The sequence below is a fragment of the Polyodon spathula genome, chromosome 3, assembly GCF_017654505.1.
Source record: "Polyodon spathula isolate WHYD16114869_AA chromosome 3, ASM1765450v1, whole genome shotgun sequence".
NCBI lineage: Eukaryota > Metazoa > Chordata > Actinopteri > Acipenseriformes > Polyodontidae > Polyodon > Polyodon spathula.
Window position 1 is genome coordinate 2,110,213 of NC_054536.1, and position 20,981 is coordinate 2,131,193.

At 42.5% G+C, this 20,981-nt stretch overlaps 1 protein-coding gene across 17 annotated transcripts in view; it reads right to left on the minus strand.

Annotated features, from left to right (window-relative positions):
• Window positions 1–2,737: 2,737 nt before the first annotated feature.
• The window catches only part of LOC121310091 (histone-lysine N-methyltransferase 2C-like), a 138,169-nt gene continuing 119,925 nt past the window's right edge, over window positions 2,738–20,981 (minus strand). For 11 of the 17 annotated variants that reach the window (XM_041243395.1, XM_041243350.1, XM_041243387.1 and 8 more), the window contains 17 exons: window positions 20,450–20,665; window positions 19,406–19,570; window positions 17,449–17,590; window positions 15,797–15,944; window positions 15,112–15,290; window positions 14,712–14,848; window positions 14,009–14,273; window positions 13,145–13,284; window positions 11,896–12,003; window positions 9,729–10,842; window positions 9,458–9,594; window positions 8,877–9,019; window positions 8,165–8,333; window positions 7,605–7,721; window positions 6,701–6,774; window positions 4,879–4,987; window positions 2,738–4,721 (listed from right to left, as the gene is read on the minus strand). In XM_041243395.1, coding sequence (XP_041099329.1) covers window positions 4,629–4,721; window positions 4,879–4,987; window positions 6,701–6,774; window positions 7,605–7,721; window positions 8,165–8,333; window positions 8,877–9,019; window positions 9,458–9,594; window positions 9,729–10,842; window positions 11,896–12,003; window positions 13,145–13,284; window positions 14,009–14,273; window positions 14,712–14,848; window positions 15,112–15,290; window positions 15,797–15,944; window positions 17,449–17,590; window positions 19,406–19,570; window positions 20,450–20,665 — 3,456 coding nt within the window. In that variant the 3' untranslated portion in view covers window positions 2,738–4,628. The remainder of the gene's footprint in view (window positions 4,722–4,878; window positions 4,988–6,700; window positions 6,775–7,604; window positions 7,722–8,164; window positions 8,334–8,876; window positions 9,020–9,457; window positions 9,595–9,728; window positions 10,843–11,895; window positions 12,004–13,144; window positions 13,285–14,008; window positions 14,274–14,711; window positions 14,849–15,111; window positions 15,291–15,796; window positions 15,945–17,448; window positions 17,591–19,405; window positions 19,571–20,449; window positions 20,666–20,981) is intronic. The other 6 variants (XM_041243377.1, XM_041243451.1, XM_041243439.1 and 3 more) reach the window with 3 other exon arrangements.

Here is a 20,981-nt window from a genome sequence, read left to right on the forward strand (position 1 = left end):
TAAACCATTTGAATTTGATGAGTTATCGGGTTACAAAACAGGAGTGGATCAGGTTTGAATCAGGTAGCAGCGAATCGACATCGGTACTAAAAAGGGGTTCTTTTAGCAAAGTTCCTGTTCCTTTCACTACAAGGGTGTTCCCTAAGCTGAAGTGTTCTCTTAGGAGGCGTTCCTATACGCGGAGACTACTGTATTTGATTACCATAATGCAGGTGCTGTTTCTAAGTGACACAGCTGTAAAAAAATTAAATAAATAACTAGTCTGAATTCTGTAGTCTTTCTATCACTCTTTAGTAGTGTTGTAAAATCAAATGTTTCACGTCTTATAAACGTAACGTCCTCTTGTGCAGTTTTCAAAGCCGCCCTGGTTTCAGTTAGAGGTGCAGAAACACTCTTCCAAGTGAGCTGTGGTAATTGTAGCAAAGCCCACTTTTAACTAATTAACAGAACGACTGCTCTTTGACAATATAACACACATGCTTTCATTGCAGTACCCCTTATCCAGTCAATGATACTCATATGTTATCCTTTAAACGTCAATAAATAAAATACGCTGTTTAATCTGCTGGTCTTGTGTTTATTATTCAGCATCCTAGGAGAATATTCTGTAACAAGTTCTTTTTTCATCTGGTTCCTCATTTGCAAACTATCATTCTCACCTGTTAGACACAAATGTACTGGCTGTGTGATCCAGCGCACCTGAACCCCTGGGTGTAGTGCATAGTGTGTATATTTTGAGAAGTGCTCGAAATACTGAAATGAAATGAAAAATGCACTCATCTTTAGAGGAGCGTGCTTGTTTCAAGCTGCATGAATTTCAACATATTTTAGAGGCATTGCCACTTTGAGATTTCAATTTGAATGTATTTTGTTTCTCATCAGCTGCATTAATACACGCTGCCTGATTCATGAAATGTTTTGTTAATTCCAACCACTTGAACTGGTCTTGTTTTCAGTTATGCCTCGGCAGCGATGTGTGTGTGAACTTTGCTTGGGAAGCCTCTTTGTGTATCTGTAGCCTAACAGTCTGAATGTCTTCATCAAGCAGTGTTTCCTCCCTCCGTTCAAAATGATTCAGCAAAGCTTAGTGTCTTTGGTTTAGATGATAAATGAGTTAATTCTTGCAAGTTTAAAATGACCTGTTGGAGTCAGTGCCCTACCTTAATTGGTAACACTTTAAAACAATGGCTGCAAATTCATAACGAATTCCAGATGAATGCTGTGGATTACTGCGAGTTGAATTACTTATATTCATTCCATGTTTTTTTGTAACACATGTTGATCACATGTATAAGGTATGCATGAATGAAGAGATTGTGATTATTGTGAATTCATGGTTGAATTGGGCTGCAATACTGTGGCATGCTCTTTGTGATGGATGGGGTAGAAATCCCTCACTGGGAAATGAAGAGATCTAGAAGCATTCCTAGAATCCCAGCACGAGGGCATTGCCAAGGGGAACGGTATTGTAACTGTGGAGCTGCCACATTGTTGCTTTTATTTCGTAGCCAGTAACCTGGGTGGTTCAGAAGTGTGCCTGCTACCAGTCACACGCAGGACCTCATGAAGTGTGCCTGCTACCAGTCACACGCAGGACCTCATGAAGTGTGCCTGCTACCAGTCACACGCAGGACCTCATGAAGTGTGCCTGGCACCAGTCACACGCAGGACCTCATGAAGTGTGCCTGCCACCAGTCACACGCAGGACCTCATGAAGTGTGCCTGCTACCAGTCACACGCAGGACCTCATGAAGTGTGCCTGCCACCAGTCACACGCAGGACCTCATGAAGTGTGCCTGGCACCAGTCACACGCAGGACCTCATGAAGTGTGCCTGGCACCAGTCACACGCAGGACCTCATGAAGTGTGCCTGCTACCAGTCACACGCAGGACCTCATGAAGTGTGCCTGCTACCAGTCACACGCAGGACCTCATGAAGTGTGCCTGGCACCAGTCACACGCAGGACCTCATGAAGTGTGCCTGGCACCAGTCACACGCAGGACCTCATGAAGTGTGCCTGGCACCAGTCACACGCAGGACCTCATGAAGTGTGCCTGGCACCAGTCACACGCAGGACCTCATGAAGTGTGCCTGGCACCAGTCACACGCAGGACCTCATGAAGTGTGCCTGGCACCAGTCACACGCAGGACCTCATGAAGTGTGCCTGGCACCAGTCACACGCAGGACCTCATGAAGTGTGCCTGGCACCAGTCACACGCAGGACCTCATGAAGTGTGCCTGGCACCAGTCACACCCAGGACCTCATGAAGTGTGCTTGGCACCAGTCACACACAGGACCTCATGAAGTGTGCCTGGTACCAGTCACATACAGGACCAAATATTTGTGAGCTTCTGTTTTTTCTCATTAGAAACAAATATAATTCATTTCAGAGCATTAACCCTTTTCAGTCCTGGCAGGACCTCAACGTTCCGTCTCATCTTAGCACCGTTTAGAGTTCTTAAAGTTCTGATGAGATTTTAAGGTCCCATTTACCAAAATATATGTACCAATAAATAAATAAATAGATAAGTGTCCTGTTCTCATGTATACTCAATAAAGGAGTTCTTTTTTGAATTACATAACTTAATTTCGCATTCTTCAGCTCGACAAAAAAATTCAGGACTGAAAGGGTTACCCTGCTACTATGAGGGCCCTGCGCGTGTGCGTGTGTTTATACTGGTTTGATTTATCAGGGGGCCACTCTTACCACTCTCAAAATAACTGACAATTCACATTTTTAGATGTAAAATATTTTATTTTGTAAATGATCCTAAATCTTTTTACACAAATTCCAAACCCATAACACTCTGTATACTTCGAAAAGGCTTCATTTTTCAACATTAGTTACTATTATACAGGAAAAACAAACAAAAAGAAAACCGTAGGACAAATACTGGTAGGATGTTACAATATTGTACAAGGAGAAAAATATCCATGAAACAAATTTCATACAGCTATTCGTCGAGAAAAATATATACAATTGATTTTTCTGAAAAAGTAAAAAATTCATCATGCCGTATACATTACAATATCAAGACTGTGTCCTGGAATATCAACAGCTTTCCAGTCCACTGAACCTGTGCACACAACACAACTTCATTTCAGACTAAACGGTTCGGGAAGTGCCAGTACCACAGGGGCTGTTATTATTTATTTAAAGTACGAAATGAAAAGCTGGTCTGGTTCAAACGTAGTTACTTCTCTGCCAGCCAAAACAAAACAAGTGTTTGTTTATTTATATATAAAAGAAATGTAAACAAAAAATTCATACACTTTCTTTTTTTCATAAATTTTCATCTGTATTCCAGAACACCACATCCTTCAGCATGTGAGCATAATTACAACTCAATTGTTACTTTTTCTTTCAATTGATACTCATAGACTGAAGCCCTTAACTACATAACTAGTCTGCATAATTGAGTACGAAAGACTATCTAGTCTTCCCTATTCGGGTTAAAATAAGCTTCCAAACTCATTTTGTGTGGTTTTAAACCTAAATTCACAGTTCTTCTAATTCTCAAAAAAAACAAAAAAACAAAAAAAACACACCCACAACAACCCGACTTTAGGATGTCACAATGATTTTGCGATCAAAACAATTTACTTGATTGATGTTGTAAGAACTTTTCAACAATTCCAAAGTTGATAAGGAAACTTTTTTTTTTCAAGTGGTCAGAAGACATTTCTATCACAATTACACAACTATATTAAATCTAAATACAACAACAAAAAGATATTATTGATGTGAACATTTACACATGTATTCTATACATCATATTTATACTCTCAACATCCTTTAGAGAAATCTGTCAAAATCACCCAAAACAGACGCAAAATTAAGGTAGCATTTGGTCAATAACTTTTTTATATATATATATATATATATATATATATATATATATATATATATATATATATATATATATATATATTTTATACCATTTTCTCCAAAATATTTACACTTTGTACAAAAGTAACAGGGTTTGTTAAATCTGCAGGTAACGGCAGCAGCTCCACTTTCAACTATTTCATTAATTTTTTTATTTTAAAAATAGCTTCATTCACTTACCCAGTAATAAATACAAAAATGTTTCTCTTATTATACAGAAATCAAAAAAGCAACATTAAACTGACTCATGGAATCAAGTATTTAAATGTTTTTTAGTGCAAGTTAATTTTCCCTTAGCTGTATCCCTAAGGAAGTCACCTCGGTACATTCCCTGTTCAGTGGTGTCTGCGTCTTTATTATTTCGATATACATTTGAACTAGAGGGCCTGCCCCTTTTTTATCAAATAAGGCCGTGGCCAGCACTGTGTCTCCTCCACATTAGCTGGTGAATTCGTTTCTACATTCATTTTCTCCCACCCTTTACCACTATGCCTTTTCTTTCTCTTTCCACTAAAACCATATTCCCCATCCCTCCACCTGACAGGCTTTCTGTCTATATGATTTCTATTGGTTAGCCTGGAACACTGGAGAACAAAAGAAGACACACACACACACACACACAAACACACACCCACAGAGGCTGACACACACACACACACACACCACCCTGTCCTCAGTGTCGAGACCCTCTTCCAAAGAAGCAAGCAAGCCTGAGGAAACGGCACGGAATGCAATCTTAGTTCATCCACTTTCTGCAGTTCACAGCCCCACAGTGACAAGGAATCTTGTGCTGGTCATCTTCAAAATCAAACTTGTAGTCATAACAAAGCTGAAAAAAAAAAAAAAAAACTTCACAATAAAGCACCTGACGAGCCCTGCGAAGTGCCATTCCTTGTATTATCAGCATCATCTGTGTCTGTTACCACGATGTGAAACTGGGTGAACGCTATTCCTTGTATTATCAGCATCATTAGTACTTTCCTCACCTCCTGTCCTCTCTGAATTCTCTGGTTAGAGCTGATGATGATTTTATGTCCCTTTTCAAAGGTCACCACCTCTGCCACGCAGTTCGGTGCACAAGAATGGTTGATATACCTTCAAAAAAGAAACAACAGCAATTCAGAGACGCTGAATTATATGGTTTTTCCCTTGAATGAGAATACATGCTGTATATAAAAAAGGGAAAAAACACCTCTAATAGTCAAGACATATTAATGAACAAATACACCACCCACTTAACTTAATGATACAGCAATACTAGGGGGATTTTCTGTCCCCTTACAGTGTGCTGAAATAAATTTGTTTTTAATCATTTCAACCTTCTGTGTACATCCACAAAAAAAAACACACATACATATATAGTATATAAAAATAATGGAAAAGTAAAAAGTAATTGATAAACTGATAACTCACTTTTAATAATAATAATCTTTATTTTTATACAGTGCCTTTCATAGTGGACCACCACCACAAAGCGCTTTACAAGATATGAGACTAGGGTGTGTGAACTATGCATCAGCTGCAGAGTCACTTATAACAACGTCTCACCCAAAACACGGAGCACAAGGAGGTTAGGTGACTTGCTCAGGGTCACACAGTGAGTCAGTGGCTGAGCTGGATTTGAACCCGGGACCTCCCGTTTCTTTAACCACTGGACCACACAGCCTCTTTCGTTGTAGCTAATTTTAATAATTAGCTACAATGTCTCAGCTTCCACCTTTCAGACAGCATGGTAAAAATAGTCAGGTAGACTGATGTGGCAGCCTTTTTTTTTTATTTTTTTTTAAAACAAACTCTGTTGGCATGGGGTCAGGGTGCCAGGATTTTCTAGAAAGGGCAGTGTGCCTTATCCTGCCTCTGACTGACTTCCAAAGTGTGTGATTAGGGATAGTTTGTCATTGTGACTAGTGGAGCGAGTGCAGGGCTGTGACAGACAGAGTCAAACAGCAGCTGTGAGGGCAGAGCAGCCAATGACAGGAATTATTAACGAGCTGCATGGCTCTGTAGAGACCAAGGGGATTAAAGCACACACTTCCAGGAATACTGGAGCGGCATGCGGTCCCGTTACAAATACTGAGCAAGTTAGTTTCTCGTTTAAAGCGATTGCAGCTAAAAAAAAAAAAAAAAAACATTCCATCAATCTGAACTGAAATTCTATTTACTACAAGTCTCAGAGCCACAGTTTTTAATAAACATGCTCTAGTATTTTTCATTTCACAAACATGCTATCTGGTACTGTACTAGGCTAAAGAAAGGGCTTGGTTTCCATGACTTATGTGCAGAAAATCTGGGACAAAGCATGTTACTGGCTGAAAGCATGTCACTCAATAGGGGAAGCAGCTGGTTGGTTAATGACAGGATAGATGCTGTTAAAGGGGTGGGGACAATTTCACCCTGCAGGTGTAATGACCAAGAAAGCGCAACACAATCTGAAAGCAGGGTTTGCAAACAAAGACTTATTTAACCTAGTGTAGTACCAGATATCACGTTTAATACAAACTGAGACCTGTGTAACAAATGGACATGCAGAATATTTAAGATCTATGGAATAATTGTGTTACCTACAATTAAATAAACAGTATTAGAACAATTCACCTCGAAAAAACCCATCGTTAATAAAGCAAGACAAACTGCAGTGATGGTTCATGACAGTTTGAGAGCATATAAAACAAACAGATCTTTAATCCAATTCAAAACGAGTAAAATATCATGAAATAAAAAAAGTGTCCTGTTCCGTTAAGAGGAGAGCATCCACACAACTGAACTCATTGAAAGCAGCTGACAAACCCTCCTGGAGAACACACTCACCTCGCGGGACCTCCTGTCAGAGTGGCGTCAATCACGTGTTCGCTGTCCATTCGAAACATGAACACTCCGCGATTCTAAACACAAAGGGACAAATACAAATGAGGTGTCACAACGCTACAATTAATACCACGCTGGCTTTAGTAATGTTGAAGTCTGTACATCTTTTCAGCCACTCCTTGTTTACAATTCTAGGGCAGACAATGCACCCCAGTAAAGCAATACCTGCAAGCTGTTTGGGTGAATCTGAAACCCGGTTTGGTGCACCTCACTGCAACAGTAAGGCAGCCTCGTTTTACTTGTGGGACACTTCTGTCTCTTAAATGGTTCAATATTAAAACCCTAACAACGGGGTCCACAGGCCCCGATCAGCACCGAGTTTCTTTGGGTAAGAGTGAAAGATTCCCAGCTGCTGTTCTGGGATTTGAGCAGTAGCCATACTGTAAGGGTTATGAATCAAGGTATACGTGGAATTCACTACTTTGTTATGCTACAAGGATGAGACCAGACCATGTTACAAATTTTAACAATGTTTACCATGTATTAGTTCCAAATACCCACACTGCATCCTACATTGAAGCCTATGTTTGAATACAATACGTGCCACTGGTATTAACAGAGACAGATAATTAATGAGATCACCTGAACCCCTGGAGAGAGCCCTCATACTGATACCCCGATGGTCCCGATGATCTGGAGGGATTGGGAGCGTCTCTGTCTGTCTCCTCTATGCCTGGTGTTTATACTGTAGTAGCTCAGAGCCTACATGACTACAGCTTGTTTCTGTTATCTTACTAATTATAATAGAAACGAGTTGTTCAGCTTACTCCATGCAAGTGCAGCCTGGTTTAACATTACCAACACATTTACGTACATACCTTTCGCAATGCATTGTACTCTACAATACCTGAGATTCATAGTGCTTTTCCTTCCTGCGTGCCACCTCATTGCGGATGACTGTTCCCATGTATTCAATGACCATTGTGTGCTTTTCAATGTCTCTGGCAGCATATAATCCCAGCCCCTGGAAACACAGGAACACTCCAGCTCACATGACTCCAACACACAGCAGTAACGATGCTTCATTAGGGCAAACCTCAAATCTGCACCCTTGTACAAATGCACAGATACAGCCTGGGTGCTTTTTACACAGTATACTAGTGTATCAAGTATGCTATGGGGTTTCTGAGAGGGTAGTATAATTAACCAAAACAGTACCATTATATAAAATATGTAACCCACAGCAACTCAAAGTCATGCAGTTTAAATATGGGTTGCTTGGGAGTTGTATTAAAAAGAATGATGTCATTCTGCTAGATCACTTTTAATGGTAATAAAGACAGAAGTCAATAATGTTTGTAATAAATAGAAATAAGGAAGCCTAGTCCAGTAAACAGAAGGCCTGTTTTTGTACTGCTGGACGCGGTTTCTTTCTTTTTTTCACTCATCTCTTATGACAGTACTGACCTGTATGCGAGACCGAGCCAAATACACATTACCCTTCCACTCGGTTTTCATTTTGCGGTACTGAGAAGACTTGGAATGGACAAACTGCTTGCTGTAGGGTGCGCTCAGCTCTCCAGTGACAGTGCTCTGAAAGGACTTGGATGTGCTGGTGCTGTTCAGTGTATGAGGCCTGTAAGGGGGGGGGGGGGGGGGGGGGGGGGAACGACAACAGACAATAAGATGAAGTTCGTTACACAGTCGCAAATTTAAAAAAAAAACAAAAAAAAAACCACACACGCACCCCGAAATGACTGCCAAGACACAACAAGACACCAAGGTTGTCAAGAAGCTCACACACACACACACACACACACACACACACACACACACACACACACACACACACACACACACACACACACACACACACACACACACACACACACACACACACACACACCTCAAAACAGCCAATACACAACAAGACACCAAAGTTGTCGGGAAGCTCACACACACATGTGCTTGCACATTGGACACACCAAAAAAACACACAAATGCATGATTATAGATACATATATACATACACACACGAATGTTTAGCACCTTCAGTTGTAACATTAATGCACACACAGCCAGGGACACAGGGTTGTTGTTAGTGCAAGAAACAAACACCACAAGTTACAAAGCTTCAAATCCAGGGTGTTCTATTGGAAGTTTAAATCAAAGAAAATACCTTAACACAAACCTCTTGACATGGTTGCTGGCTTTAGGCTGAGAACGCGCACTGCCTGTGGGGTTGATGGACAGAGGCAGTTGCATCAAAGGATTGCGCCCATAGCGGAAAACATAGCTTCCACATGCCTCAACCCCTGGGAGCTGAAACAAGACCACAATGAGAATGTGCGAGACAGTCTCCTCCCCCTCCCCCAGTACAAACACAGGACATGGCATACTAATGTGTGTGCAACAGGACTGTCCAATCACGGTCCAGGTTTAACAGCTAAAAATGTGACAATTAACCAATTCAATCGTCATGCACGCTGTAGTTCAATTAAACAATTTAGAACAGGGTTGGAACAAAGACCAGGAGTGGAAGGGCCAACTATGGGCACTCCTGGTCTGGAATAAAAACAAGCATTATAATGTTTAATAACAATTTGAGACTTGCATAACAACTGTCGTGAAACTTTGCATTGACATATTTAGCTTAGGTTATTTAAGCAAATGTATTTTCATTATCATCATCATCATCACACTCCTGGATCCTTACTTATACACAACCTGGAAACAAGCTGAGTGAGGTTAAGCACTTACAGATTCTGCTATCCTAACCACCGCAGAGACTGTGAGGCCAAAGAGATCCTCTCCTTTGAGATAAGCCTGAAATAGTTTCAGAGTGCCTGACTCGTTCCGACGTTCAGCCACAGGCTCCAAGACTTTATCCCACACTCCTAGTCAAAACAGACAAATACAAGAACAGGGCTAAAAACAAGACGCAACAATGAAAACCTGCAGATCTGACTAAGCGGGAACATGCAAATGTGAGCATACTATCAGTGTGAACAGAGATCCCTAGCTTTCGTACCTTTGGGAGTCCAGTCAGTCAGGACCAGATCTTCGTGACCCTGCTCCACCACTCTGATAATGAACTCAGGCTGGCTGTCCCGCTCGTCGATGGAGCACATGTACCGGCAGCGGCGGTTGCTATAGCGCATGCTCCAGTACAGCCGGCTGGCCTCATAGCCTACGGGAAAGATGGCAGTGGCGTTGTGGAAGGCCTTCATCTGCTGAGGGAGGAGCTGCCCAATGGAGTGGAAGATGAGGCTGCCCACGCGGAAGGTGTGGTCTCGCTCTCCACGCTGCACGATGCTCGCGATCTGCTTTACCTCGTCCCGCTGCACGTACACTCTGCGGAACACGGCAAAGTACCTCAGCTCATGCTCAGGGGCGCCCCCCCGGGGCCGGTGCATGTGGCACAGCATGGTTTTGTCTTTGAAGAACATGCACTGGGCCCTGAGGGCACAGGTGAAGTGGTAGATGTTTGTGCAGCGTAGCCGCTGGCAGCCACTGGTGGCTCCCATCTTCTGGCAGTACAAGCACTTCATGGACAGCCCCCGGCGCAGTGCCAGCTCCACGTTGATCAGGGCTCCAGCCTGCGTCTCGTACACTTCCGAGGACCACAGGGCACAGTTCAAGTGGACCCAGAGGTCCAGGTCCAGGTTGAGGAGCCTGGCGGACCCGTCAGTGATGCCGTCCCCCTCTTCATGGCAGAAGCAGCACTTCCTGTGGTCCTTGGGCAGGGGCTCTGGCCTCAGCGAGGTACCCAGCCTATTCAGGAGCTCAGTGATCTCCCCCTCGCAAGGCAGCTTCAAGTTGCCCTTGGGGATCATGATCTGGATGCTCCACTTCCTCCAGCGCATGCCCTTCCACCTTTTGCTCAATGGCCGGGACTCGTCCACACTGACCTGCACAGCCCTCGGCCGCGGCTTCAACTTCACTGTGACCTTCAGCTCGTCTGGCTTGGACTCCAGCTTCATCATCTCCGAGGCAGCCGGGGGAAATGTGATGGGAGGAGTTGGTGCCGGAGACTCCTTCGGCTGTAACTGTGGCAGACAATGGACGTCCAATGTGGAGGTATTGTTGCTGTACTGGTGAAAGGTTTTTGTGGGCGTGGAATCCAGCTGAGCAGAGGTTGCTTCCTGCAAAATGACAAGAGAATTCACCAGATTAGCTTATTCACAGTTCAAAATCAAGTGCTCTTAGCATGAAGGTTAGTATTAGACTTAGGCTGGTTAGACTTAAACCAAAGCAACCGCATGATTCTACATGCTCCCTGTTTTGCTCATTTTGTCCACACAGGAAACATGTTAAAGGAATACTTTATACCCTCTGAATATGGATAATATTTACATCTATGACACATGTTAACTGTTTCTACACACGCTAATATTTGGCATGTTTAATAAAGTCACACCAGCATATTTTCCCTCTGGGGCTGTCTCCAAGCAATATAAGTCTTGTTCGTGGTAATTAATATGAGAGAGTCTCACACCAGCTTGTCAAATTATAAAACTGCCATAACCATAAAACGACACATTTAAGATGTCCTTGTTGTTCTACTCTTGCACTTATTTAAAAGGGAGTACCATCTTTAGGTTACATTTCCCCAAGTGCAGGGTTGGGGTCAATTCCAATTTCTTTTTAATCAATTCCAATTCCTTTAAAGGAATTCCTTAGAAAGACTTGGAATTAAAATTGATTAAAAGGGAACTGGAAAAGAAAAAGTAACTGACCCCAACCCTATCTGAGTGTATGTTTGCGTTTGTCTTCATTTGAAAGTTTCAGTTTAAAAAGTCTTGGGTTAAAAAACGAGCTGCTGATCGTTCACGAAGGAATCGTGAGCCGCTGATCGTTCACGAAGGAACTGTGAGCTGCTGAACGTTCACGAAGGAATCGTCAGCTGCTGTGAACACTTAGCAACCCAAACATAAGCAAATAACTCAATAAAATGCAGAGCCCCAATGTGGGAGCCCATCCAAGCTGTTACAAGGCTAGGAATGAGTCACTTGTTATGAAAGAAAATGTGTTACTGTCCTGCGGATTTCCTAAGAGTTTTGCCAAATGGAAAGTTAAACGAAGGACTTCATGCAAATGAATGTGAAAGATAAATGGTAAAGGGCCAACTCCACTCTCAACCCCACACAAGAGTGTTCCCTTCAGCTAGGTGCTCCAACACCAGTGCCTGTTCATACCTGTGTCTCTGTGGTTTTGGCCTGCATGCCTGTGGAATACAGAATAAAGCAGTTGTGGCTACAGAAGACCAGGTTCCCCTCTGATCTCCCTGGGTCCTCATGCAAGTCCTGGGAAACACAAGTGATGGATTAACAGCTCTAAAGACATATGTTCTCATCTGCCTTCATAGCACAAGACATGATCATTCAAACAGACCATGTGACACAATCAAAGATCAAAAGCCAGCGACAAGTGATTTTTTTTTTTTTTAACCTCATTTTTAATTTTTGTTTTGTTTTATTTATATTCCCAGTGCCAAAGGAATTGCATGTATATAAGAGAGAGACTATTCTGTGCCTCTGGGCACTAGGGATCTTTGTATTAAAAAACACACAGGGATTCAACCAGCAAGAAAATAAATGCTATAAGAAATCAAAATATACACACACAGCACACACTTTAGAGTCCCAGTGACAGTACAATATGACAGCCATGGAAACTTAAAGCCCAAATATCCTGCATTCAACAGCTGGTGCTTAACATAAGCTAACATGCACCAGGGTCTACTGGGTGCTCTGAAGGGTAAAAAACTAAATCCTTCTGTGTCTTCATCTAGAAGAGTAAATCTGTTGGTAACAGAGATCACCCACCACATCTGTAAATACAGAATTAGAGCTAGAGCTGTCGGGAACGTGAACAAGCACAACACTCCCCTATACATTCATTGTGTGTATGCAATGAAACTCATTAGATGTTTGCAAATAAGCGCACATAATACCAATTGCTATTTTACTAAGTCTATGTTACTAAGTCTCCATTTATTGATTCTAACACACACATAGCTCAAATGTTATCGTTAGGCACAACAATGTAGCATCCAGTTACAAACAGAAATCAGATAATGATCAATTACCTCCCTATGTTCTGAGAGAAAACTCAGGTATGGCAATGGTCTGTCAGGTAGCTTCTCTCACTAGCTCTAATGAGTGCCTGTCTTGCCTAACTGTGTGTGTGTGTCAAGCTGAACTTTGTGAGCTCTGTTTACACTGTTTTCCAAACAATATCTAAACAGAGTCTATTTATTACATGAGTTACACTGTTGTTCCAGACTCAGAATACACGTCTCTTCTACACAAAGTCCAATGTAGCCCACTTTATCAATTCCTTGTTCCTCTGTGTCCTGAGTTGAAAACATGCTTACTTTACAGCTGTGCTGAACACAGTGTTCTCAGTATCTGTTTAACCTTTTTCTGTTCTTGCAGACTGTACCTGTTTATTGAAAGGCAGATCTTTGGCAGATTTACAAACTCCATTTCCAAGAACGACAACCTTGCAGTGACAACACCACTGTGGTTTTGGTCCAGGGTTTCCTTTCGCAAACTGCTCGTCTCTTTTAACCACAACGGAACCTAAAGGACAACAACATTTAAGCAAGTGAACTTCTGAACAGCTTATTTATTATTCGCTGTCCTGCTTTTAATGTCACTTCACCACTGTAACATATTTGCAGAGTGAGAAGGACTTCTCCTCATCACATGACCTTGAAGGAGTAAGGGCATCTGTAGCATGGGTGTGCAAACTACAGTAGAGTGTACATTTATTACAGCCCCTTGTTTCTGTAGCTTTGATATTTTTATTCGTACTGCAAGCCTGCCATGAAGACATTACAGAACTACAGCGTCAGAGGACCACGCAGTTCTGAATTGCACACAGGCAGGCCTGCAAGCGTCCGGCCGGTCACAGGGATCACCGGTGCACGGTGAGCCAAGGATTCCCCAGCCAGCCTAAACCCTCCCCGTCCCACCAATTGTGTGCCGTCGGCAGTGGTATAGCCTGGATTTGAACCGGCAATCTCCAAGCTATAGGGAGCATCCTGCACTCCAGACAGAGTGCCTTTACTGGATGCGCCGCTCGGGAGCCCCACATTTCACATTCTTGACATTACTTAAATACCGCGGCACCTTTACTGGGACAGTTTCTCACTATCATGATGAATGGGCATCCACTCGCTATCTGTAACTGAAACTGGCTCTACTGATCCATTCCTACTCTCTTTCTTTCTTTGTGTTTGGTATGATTAACCCTAAACATCCTAATACATGTTTTTAGTGTTAACAGTAAAACCCTGCTCACCGCTGCTGATTGGCGTGAAGCGGACCTGAGGCTGGAACATTCCAGAAGGTCCAGAAGGCCTCATGAACCTCATGACCGCTGGCTGCCCAGAGCCTGCCCCAGTGAAGAGCGGTGGAGGCCTGTGCTCAAACCGGTGGTGGTGTTGCACCTTCATGCTGTTGAGCAGGGTCGCGGGTGGCCTGTCCGGAGCAGCGCTAGCCTCATAGCTGTTGGGGAGTTTCACACGCAGGAGATTGGCCACAGCTGCTACAACCCCGGTGATGTTCTACCAGAAACAAAGATTTGGTTTTAAAAACTACCATGGTAACCCATTAAGTACTGCATTCATTAAAAATCACAACACAAGCTGTATTTATGCAATTTGACACACTGTAAAATCAATATTTCTTCACAGAATTAAAATGAAATCGTCTGTGTGGACAGTCAAGTTGGCTGTAACCAGACCAGTGCAATTTCACGCCAAATGAGGCTTTATCATCACTGTGGAGACGAAAACACCAGGAAATGTGTCATTTTTAGACTTCAGTTTCTTATTTTACACCGAGGCATCAACTTTGCGGTTAATCAAATGAGGGCAAAGGCACTTTAACAGGAAAAAAAAAAAAGACTGTTCAGCTACCATCCTTCATTTTAAGATTCACATTCACACATCAGCAAATGAAGGGAGGGAAAAAAGGGAATTGTGGAATCTGGGGTGTCTTACCCCTGCAGCGGCTGGGTTCAGTGTAATCGCTATGGATACAAGACCAGCTTGTGAACAGTTTGCAGGCTGCCCAAACTCGGGCCCAAAAAACACACCAGAAGGCTCAATTTTTACATCACACAGCCTGAATTCAGATCCTGAAAAAAAAAATAAAAAGAAAAAAGAAAAAAGTCAGCCATCACAGCATCACTGCATAAAGCCAACATGCTGCTATCAGTACTTCCAACTCTGAGCAAAAACATAAGAAACAAACACAGATGGATTGCATGAATGAATGAATTTGTGAACTGCTGTTATTGATCTCTTTCTAATAATCTTTGCGTTCTTGTTAAGTGCCAACAGCAAGGCTGCAGTTCAGGCAGCACTGGGGCCATCGCTACAGCCCGTTCCTCTCCTTCACCTTTCCCACTGCAGCTCGGCAGGATGGGGATGACTGGGGAGGGGGCGAGGTCCGGGGGCTCCTGCTTCACCAGAGACAGGTCAGGATAGCGGTGCACCTCCATTCCCAGAACACTCTCCGGGGAGGAGGAAGGGACGAAGCTGTCTGGGGAGTCCCGCTCATCACAGTGATCCTGCCCTCTGGAGACATGCAACAAACAGCAGGGTCAAAACGCTTCAAGAGTACCACTTAAAAGAGGAATTCAAAATGAATCAACAGTAGCTTGTGTTTAAACACTGAAATTAAAAGATGAAAAAAAAAAAAAAAAGACCTCAAGTTGGAAGCTAGGTACAACGCAACACAGTTCAGTCACACTTCACTGATTTTTTTTCAACCTGAGTGCAGTTTGGTTCATTTTAGAAGATTATGTGAATGCTCCAAAAGAACCAAACCAAACTGAGTCCTCCTCAAGAGGTGGCCTCAGTCCATTTGTTTCAATGCAATGTGAAAGCACAGTCAGTTCAGAAACACGTTGAAGTGAACCAGCAAACAGAACTCAGTCCTTTTGAAGGAGAGAGCTGAGTTCTTTTGCACTGAGCTTCGTTTGTGAAAATAAGTTATTTTCCTGCACAATTCACTTCCAAGTGAACTCAGTTTGTTAGTTTAGAAACAAGCCACATGTGAAAAAGCCCACAATGCAACCCACCTGAGCTCCTCGTGGTTGTTGTGAGGGGGTGTGGGCAGGGAGGCAGGCACGTCCACTGTTTTAGGGCCGTGTGCCATTGCTCTAGCCAGCAAGTCTTCCTCTGGTCTGAATGGCATCTGGAATTGTCTGGGTCCAAGGCCTTTGATGACTAAGGGTAGAGCAGAGTAATTAGAGACTGTTTTTATAGCAAAAGAGTACAACCATAAACTCTTAAAGAGGAAAGGAAACACTTTTCACTTTCTTTGTAAATGATAAGATAGATGGGAAAGCAATGTAGTCTTGGGTTTGTTTTGATGGCTTGTGCTCGCTACATGTCAAATGAGCTGTCTATCAAACTGTAATCCGCCATTGCTGGAAATCCCTCCTGTGATGTCACTGGTTGAAGAAGGCAGTGGGAGAAGTACGTGGAGTAAGTGATTTCTCTCATGCTAATTCTTTGGAAAATGCCACATTTTAACATGAGATTAATAGCTTTGTAATTGTGACTTACTGATGATGATTTTGTACAACATAATTGTAACAAAGTAATTTATATATGATTTACATGTAGCTTTTACATGAGTTGTCCAGCTTCCAAATGTCCATAGTACTTAGCAGTAAAGTACATGCACTTGGCATCAGTGACCTGGGGCCAGTTGTACTTAGGGTTGCCACCTGGCCCCATAATTCCGGAACACTTTGGGACGGGACATGGTTTTTAAGTTGCCCTTAAACTGAAAGCAATAAACATGTGAACTGAGCGCTAAGCACTCGCTTAATTTATACTGCTTCTTAATTACCTGAATCATTGTAAATAAGATTGTAAGATTATTTTGTAAATCATCTTATAAAATAAGTTGTACTGTAATGGTATCAAAAAACAGGATTGGATCCCGGCTCATTTTAGCAGGACCATGAAAAGGTGTTTGTGTACAAAGCAGATTTTTTGATGAGACCTTGAACACCACTTGCAGTAACTAGGGAGAGTGAGTATGCATGCGTGTTTAGGCTTTTGCATACAGAGTGATAATAAAGATTCAAAGGTGGACAAGAGGTGGCTTTAGCGGTGTCATTTCAAATTATAAAACTTAAATAATAAATAATATTAATAATACGATATTAAACTTATCATTTAATTTAAAACATTACAGCTGTTATATCTATTTTTTACTTTCTATGATTGGAGGTTATTATAATAGTAATAACAATGTAATGCGTATGACTGGTGACCGGTCGTACAGAGTCTGCTCATGTGTGTGTAAAAAGCAGCAGTGCAGTATCCAGGAGCTCTCAATCCAGGCACACAATTTTAAAACTGCTATTTTGCATGCTGCAGGGTGGACCTTGGCCTGACAAGTTTTCTGGAATTCTGTGTGTGTGCAAGGAATTTCAAAACGACAAACCCATTCCTCATGAGTCGGCATCACTGTGCAGTTACAGCAGCTGCACCAGAAACTGTGTGCTGTTCTGTCAGGATCCGGAGATCTACAGTCTTAAATATCAAACACTATAAACCCCTCACAACTACCTTGAGAGCTAGAGTCTTAAATAACAAAAACTATAGACCCCTCCCAAATCCCTTGAGATCTGCAGTCTTAAATAACAAACACTCTAGACCCCTCCCAAATCCCTTGAGATCTACAGTCTTAAAAGTGCAAAACAAAATGAACTACCCTCAGGTCCTCTCATCACAGCAGCTTTGCTTGCAAGTTCTTCAGCGGTAGCAAAGCCATTAACCATTTTGTGACGGGCTAGTGGAGGTGGAGTAGGTGGGAGAGAGGCTGGCGGGGTTGGAGGGTTACTCAAGTTGTTCTGCTGCAAAATGCGTGTAAAAAAAAAGACACAAACAAGAAACAGTTACACATGAGAAATACATGGCAGCATTCACTTGAAAAAGAAACAAAACAATTCACAGAAAAATTATTCTAGCAACTAAAGGTTAAGTGTTTGCTTACTATAGGCAGTGTCTTGGGGGGTGGGGTATTTATTTCAAGAATTCACAGTCCCTTATCACTTTAAAATGAGAACTCTGCATATCTCATCCAGTGCCCGTAACAGGATTAATAGCATTAAATGGCCATGAGGGATACAGAATCGAACGCATTCTTATTGGCAGCGAGAGAAGAATGCAGGAGGAAATGACATACCTATCACTACAGGGGCACTTCTAGTCTAGGTCGCTAGAAGAGGAGGGGAGTGAAAAACATGCAACCTTCCCAAGCAGAGTCCAACTCTATGTAACAGAACATAGAATCTACAATTGCATCCAGAAGGACTCAATTACACGAGTTTGAACATTAGCTACACTCATGAGGCTAGCTGGAAAAGGTGCCACTAACTCTGACTTTGTAATAAACATCTACTGGATTCATTGGACACCTCGAGTAACAGAGCTGCAATTCTGCAGACCATGTGAATAGGCATTTTGCAGTAGTACTCGTTGACATCAATTCTCCTAAGTGGGATGCGCAAACAGATGCAAGTTCAGAAGGCAGCGGTTACAATTCAGCCACAGTGGAATCCTCCATCAGTCTCACAGACGAAGGAAGCCCCATCGGACTATTGGGTGACTTGTGACACACCGCTCACATTGAAACTGTGGTTGGATGGGGCAACACACCTCTCACACTGAAACTGTGGTTTGATGGGGCGACATATTGCTCACTTTGAATTTTCCAAATTTCGCTGCTGTGTCAACTAAATGCTGAGTCAATTGAAGGAAACATTTGCCAGCAACAAAATCGCATGATTGAACAGCAGCACAAGCAGCATTTACACATTTGTCGATCAATTTGGTTTGTCCAGTGGAAGCCACACGCCCGCCTGCCCACCCGCTCACACGACTGCATATTCCTCTGGTACCAGCCTTGTGCCCACTGTAACGTAAAACTTTTGAACACCTGTCGCAAACTTACAAATTCCGGATGTTCTCTGAACCATTGTCTACAACTGAAAATGTATCCCAAAAATGTGACTTGCCATGTTTCTTCTTCTTGACTCTGCTCTCATTTTTTAAATTAAAACTTCTACATCCTCAGGTTTTAGATCAGTCATTTTCCAAAAACACAGACAGCAAACTGATACAGTCTGCGCACGTGACATCACAGAACGACAACGAGACTGTGATTCTCTGACCTGACTTGACCCGGATTCGGAGCGGGGGAGCTAAACACTTGCACAAAAGAGAAGCTCAAACTAAAGAACCAAGATTCCTGATTAGCCTACTCTTGGTAAAAAGATGAGAGATTTAGTCTGATCCAGCAAATTACCGCAATCTGAAATGTTTGCCCACCCAGTCATGCCCGCAGGTCCCACGAGACGGTCTCGCAGGAACCCAGTCCCGCTGCAGGGCTCTAGCGTGAGACACTTGTTTTTAGCTTCCTTATTTAAAAGCCAAATCTCTTATCAGCATGTCTACCACAGTCTAATCCTCTTCACAGACCGGAAACACGTTTCCCTCTCACGTACACCGATACCCAAGCTGCGCAACATGACATTTTCTGCAAATTAAAAACAGTAAATAATTTCCCTCACTAAAATGTCAATTAACACACACACACACACACACGTTTAGTTTTTGAGCATGTGGAATTTTTCATGATTGCTGGGTAGGAATCCCGGATGCAGTACCTTGTAAATGAGCTGAGAGTAGTAGTCCGAGACCCCATCCAGCGAGGCACTCCCGAAGGTGCCTGTGAGCCGGTTCTCCCCACTGAGACGCCCGCTGCCATAGGGAGGAAAGTGAGCAAAGTTCACTCCAATCAGAGGCTCCATTAGAGGCAAGAGAGAGAGTTGCTAGGAGAACAAAAAAAAAACAATGATAATTACATAATTAGAACATCTAGGGTTAACTATTTAATGCCCTTTTACCTGGTATTTCAAGTTGCGTCTCGATTGCGACTTGTGCAAAATGCTGCTGCCAGAGTTTTAACTAGAAGAAAGTGTGAACACATAACCCCTGTGTTAGCAGCATTGCTTCCTGTATGGTTCAGGATTGATTTACAAGGTCCTGCTTCTAATTTGCAAAGCTTTAACTGGCATTGCTCTCCTCTATCTAAGAGATTTGCTGAGCCCTTATGCCTGTAGTGGCTCTCTGATCACAGAATTTAGGCTTGCTCAGTATTGCACAGATACAGAGAGAGAAGGCAGGTGCAGTGCGCTCAGCTCTAGAGCCTCTGAGATAGGGAATGACCTGCCACGATTTGTCTCTCGCTGCTTTTAAAGTAAGATTAAAAACATATTTCTATAAAGTATCAGCCGGTTTTATACAAGTTCTTTTCTTAATAAAATGTCACAACTTTTTAAAGTAAGATTAAAAATACTTTGTTTTAATGTATGTAATTTAATGGGGTATTCTATCATCTTATCTTTTATTAATTCTCAAAAGGATGTTATTTTGAAAAGCACTTCCATAACCACATGTGTTTTTAATTAAAAAAAATAAATCCAAAGCTAAATAAACTCTTTAATTAAATTATATCCCCCCTCAATCAACCAAAACAACTGTGTGTTAAAATGATATACGAGTTCCGTTATAAACCGTTAGATTTATTCTAAAGGATAAGCCTTCTTCTGCACGCATGGTGAAGTACATGGTAAATCAAAGCATGGCACCAAGAATTAACATTTCAGTACTCCAGTGTACCCACCAGGGGGTGGGTGCTGAACACACACCTGTTTAAGCTGATTCATCAAGGAGTCAGTGTTGGGATAAAGCACATGTCTGTCGTCCTCATCCTTCTTTCTCTTTTTGGAGCGAGGCGCTGGCTTCTCCCCGCTCTTTGGCGCTCGCTTGTTCCGCTGTTTCTTCTTGTCCTGCTCCTGGTCTGTGCGCTGCAGCCCAGGCGCTTGCTGGTTCAGGTTTCCTTGCATTTTGTTGTCTGCAGTTGGCTGTTACAGGGGTGGAGAGAGGATAGTTAGTATCAACTCATTTATAGGCTTGACCTTGCCTCAAAGTGGATGCAGGACTGAAGTACGGGTTTTCATGGATTCGTCATTAAATCACACCTGTGATCGATTACAGAACTAACTGATCGATTAATCTTGCATGCCTGAGTATGGTGTCAAAAAACGGTGGGTGAAAAAGAAATCTTAAAAAATGGCAGAGTACTTCTAAAGACCTTGACAACAGGGCAGCTGGAAGGCATACCCAACATCTCATAATATCTCAGAATAAACAAATACAAGATTGCAGCTTAATCCTAAC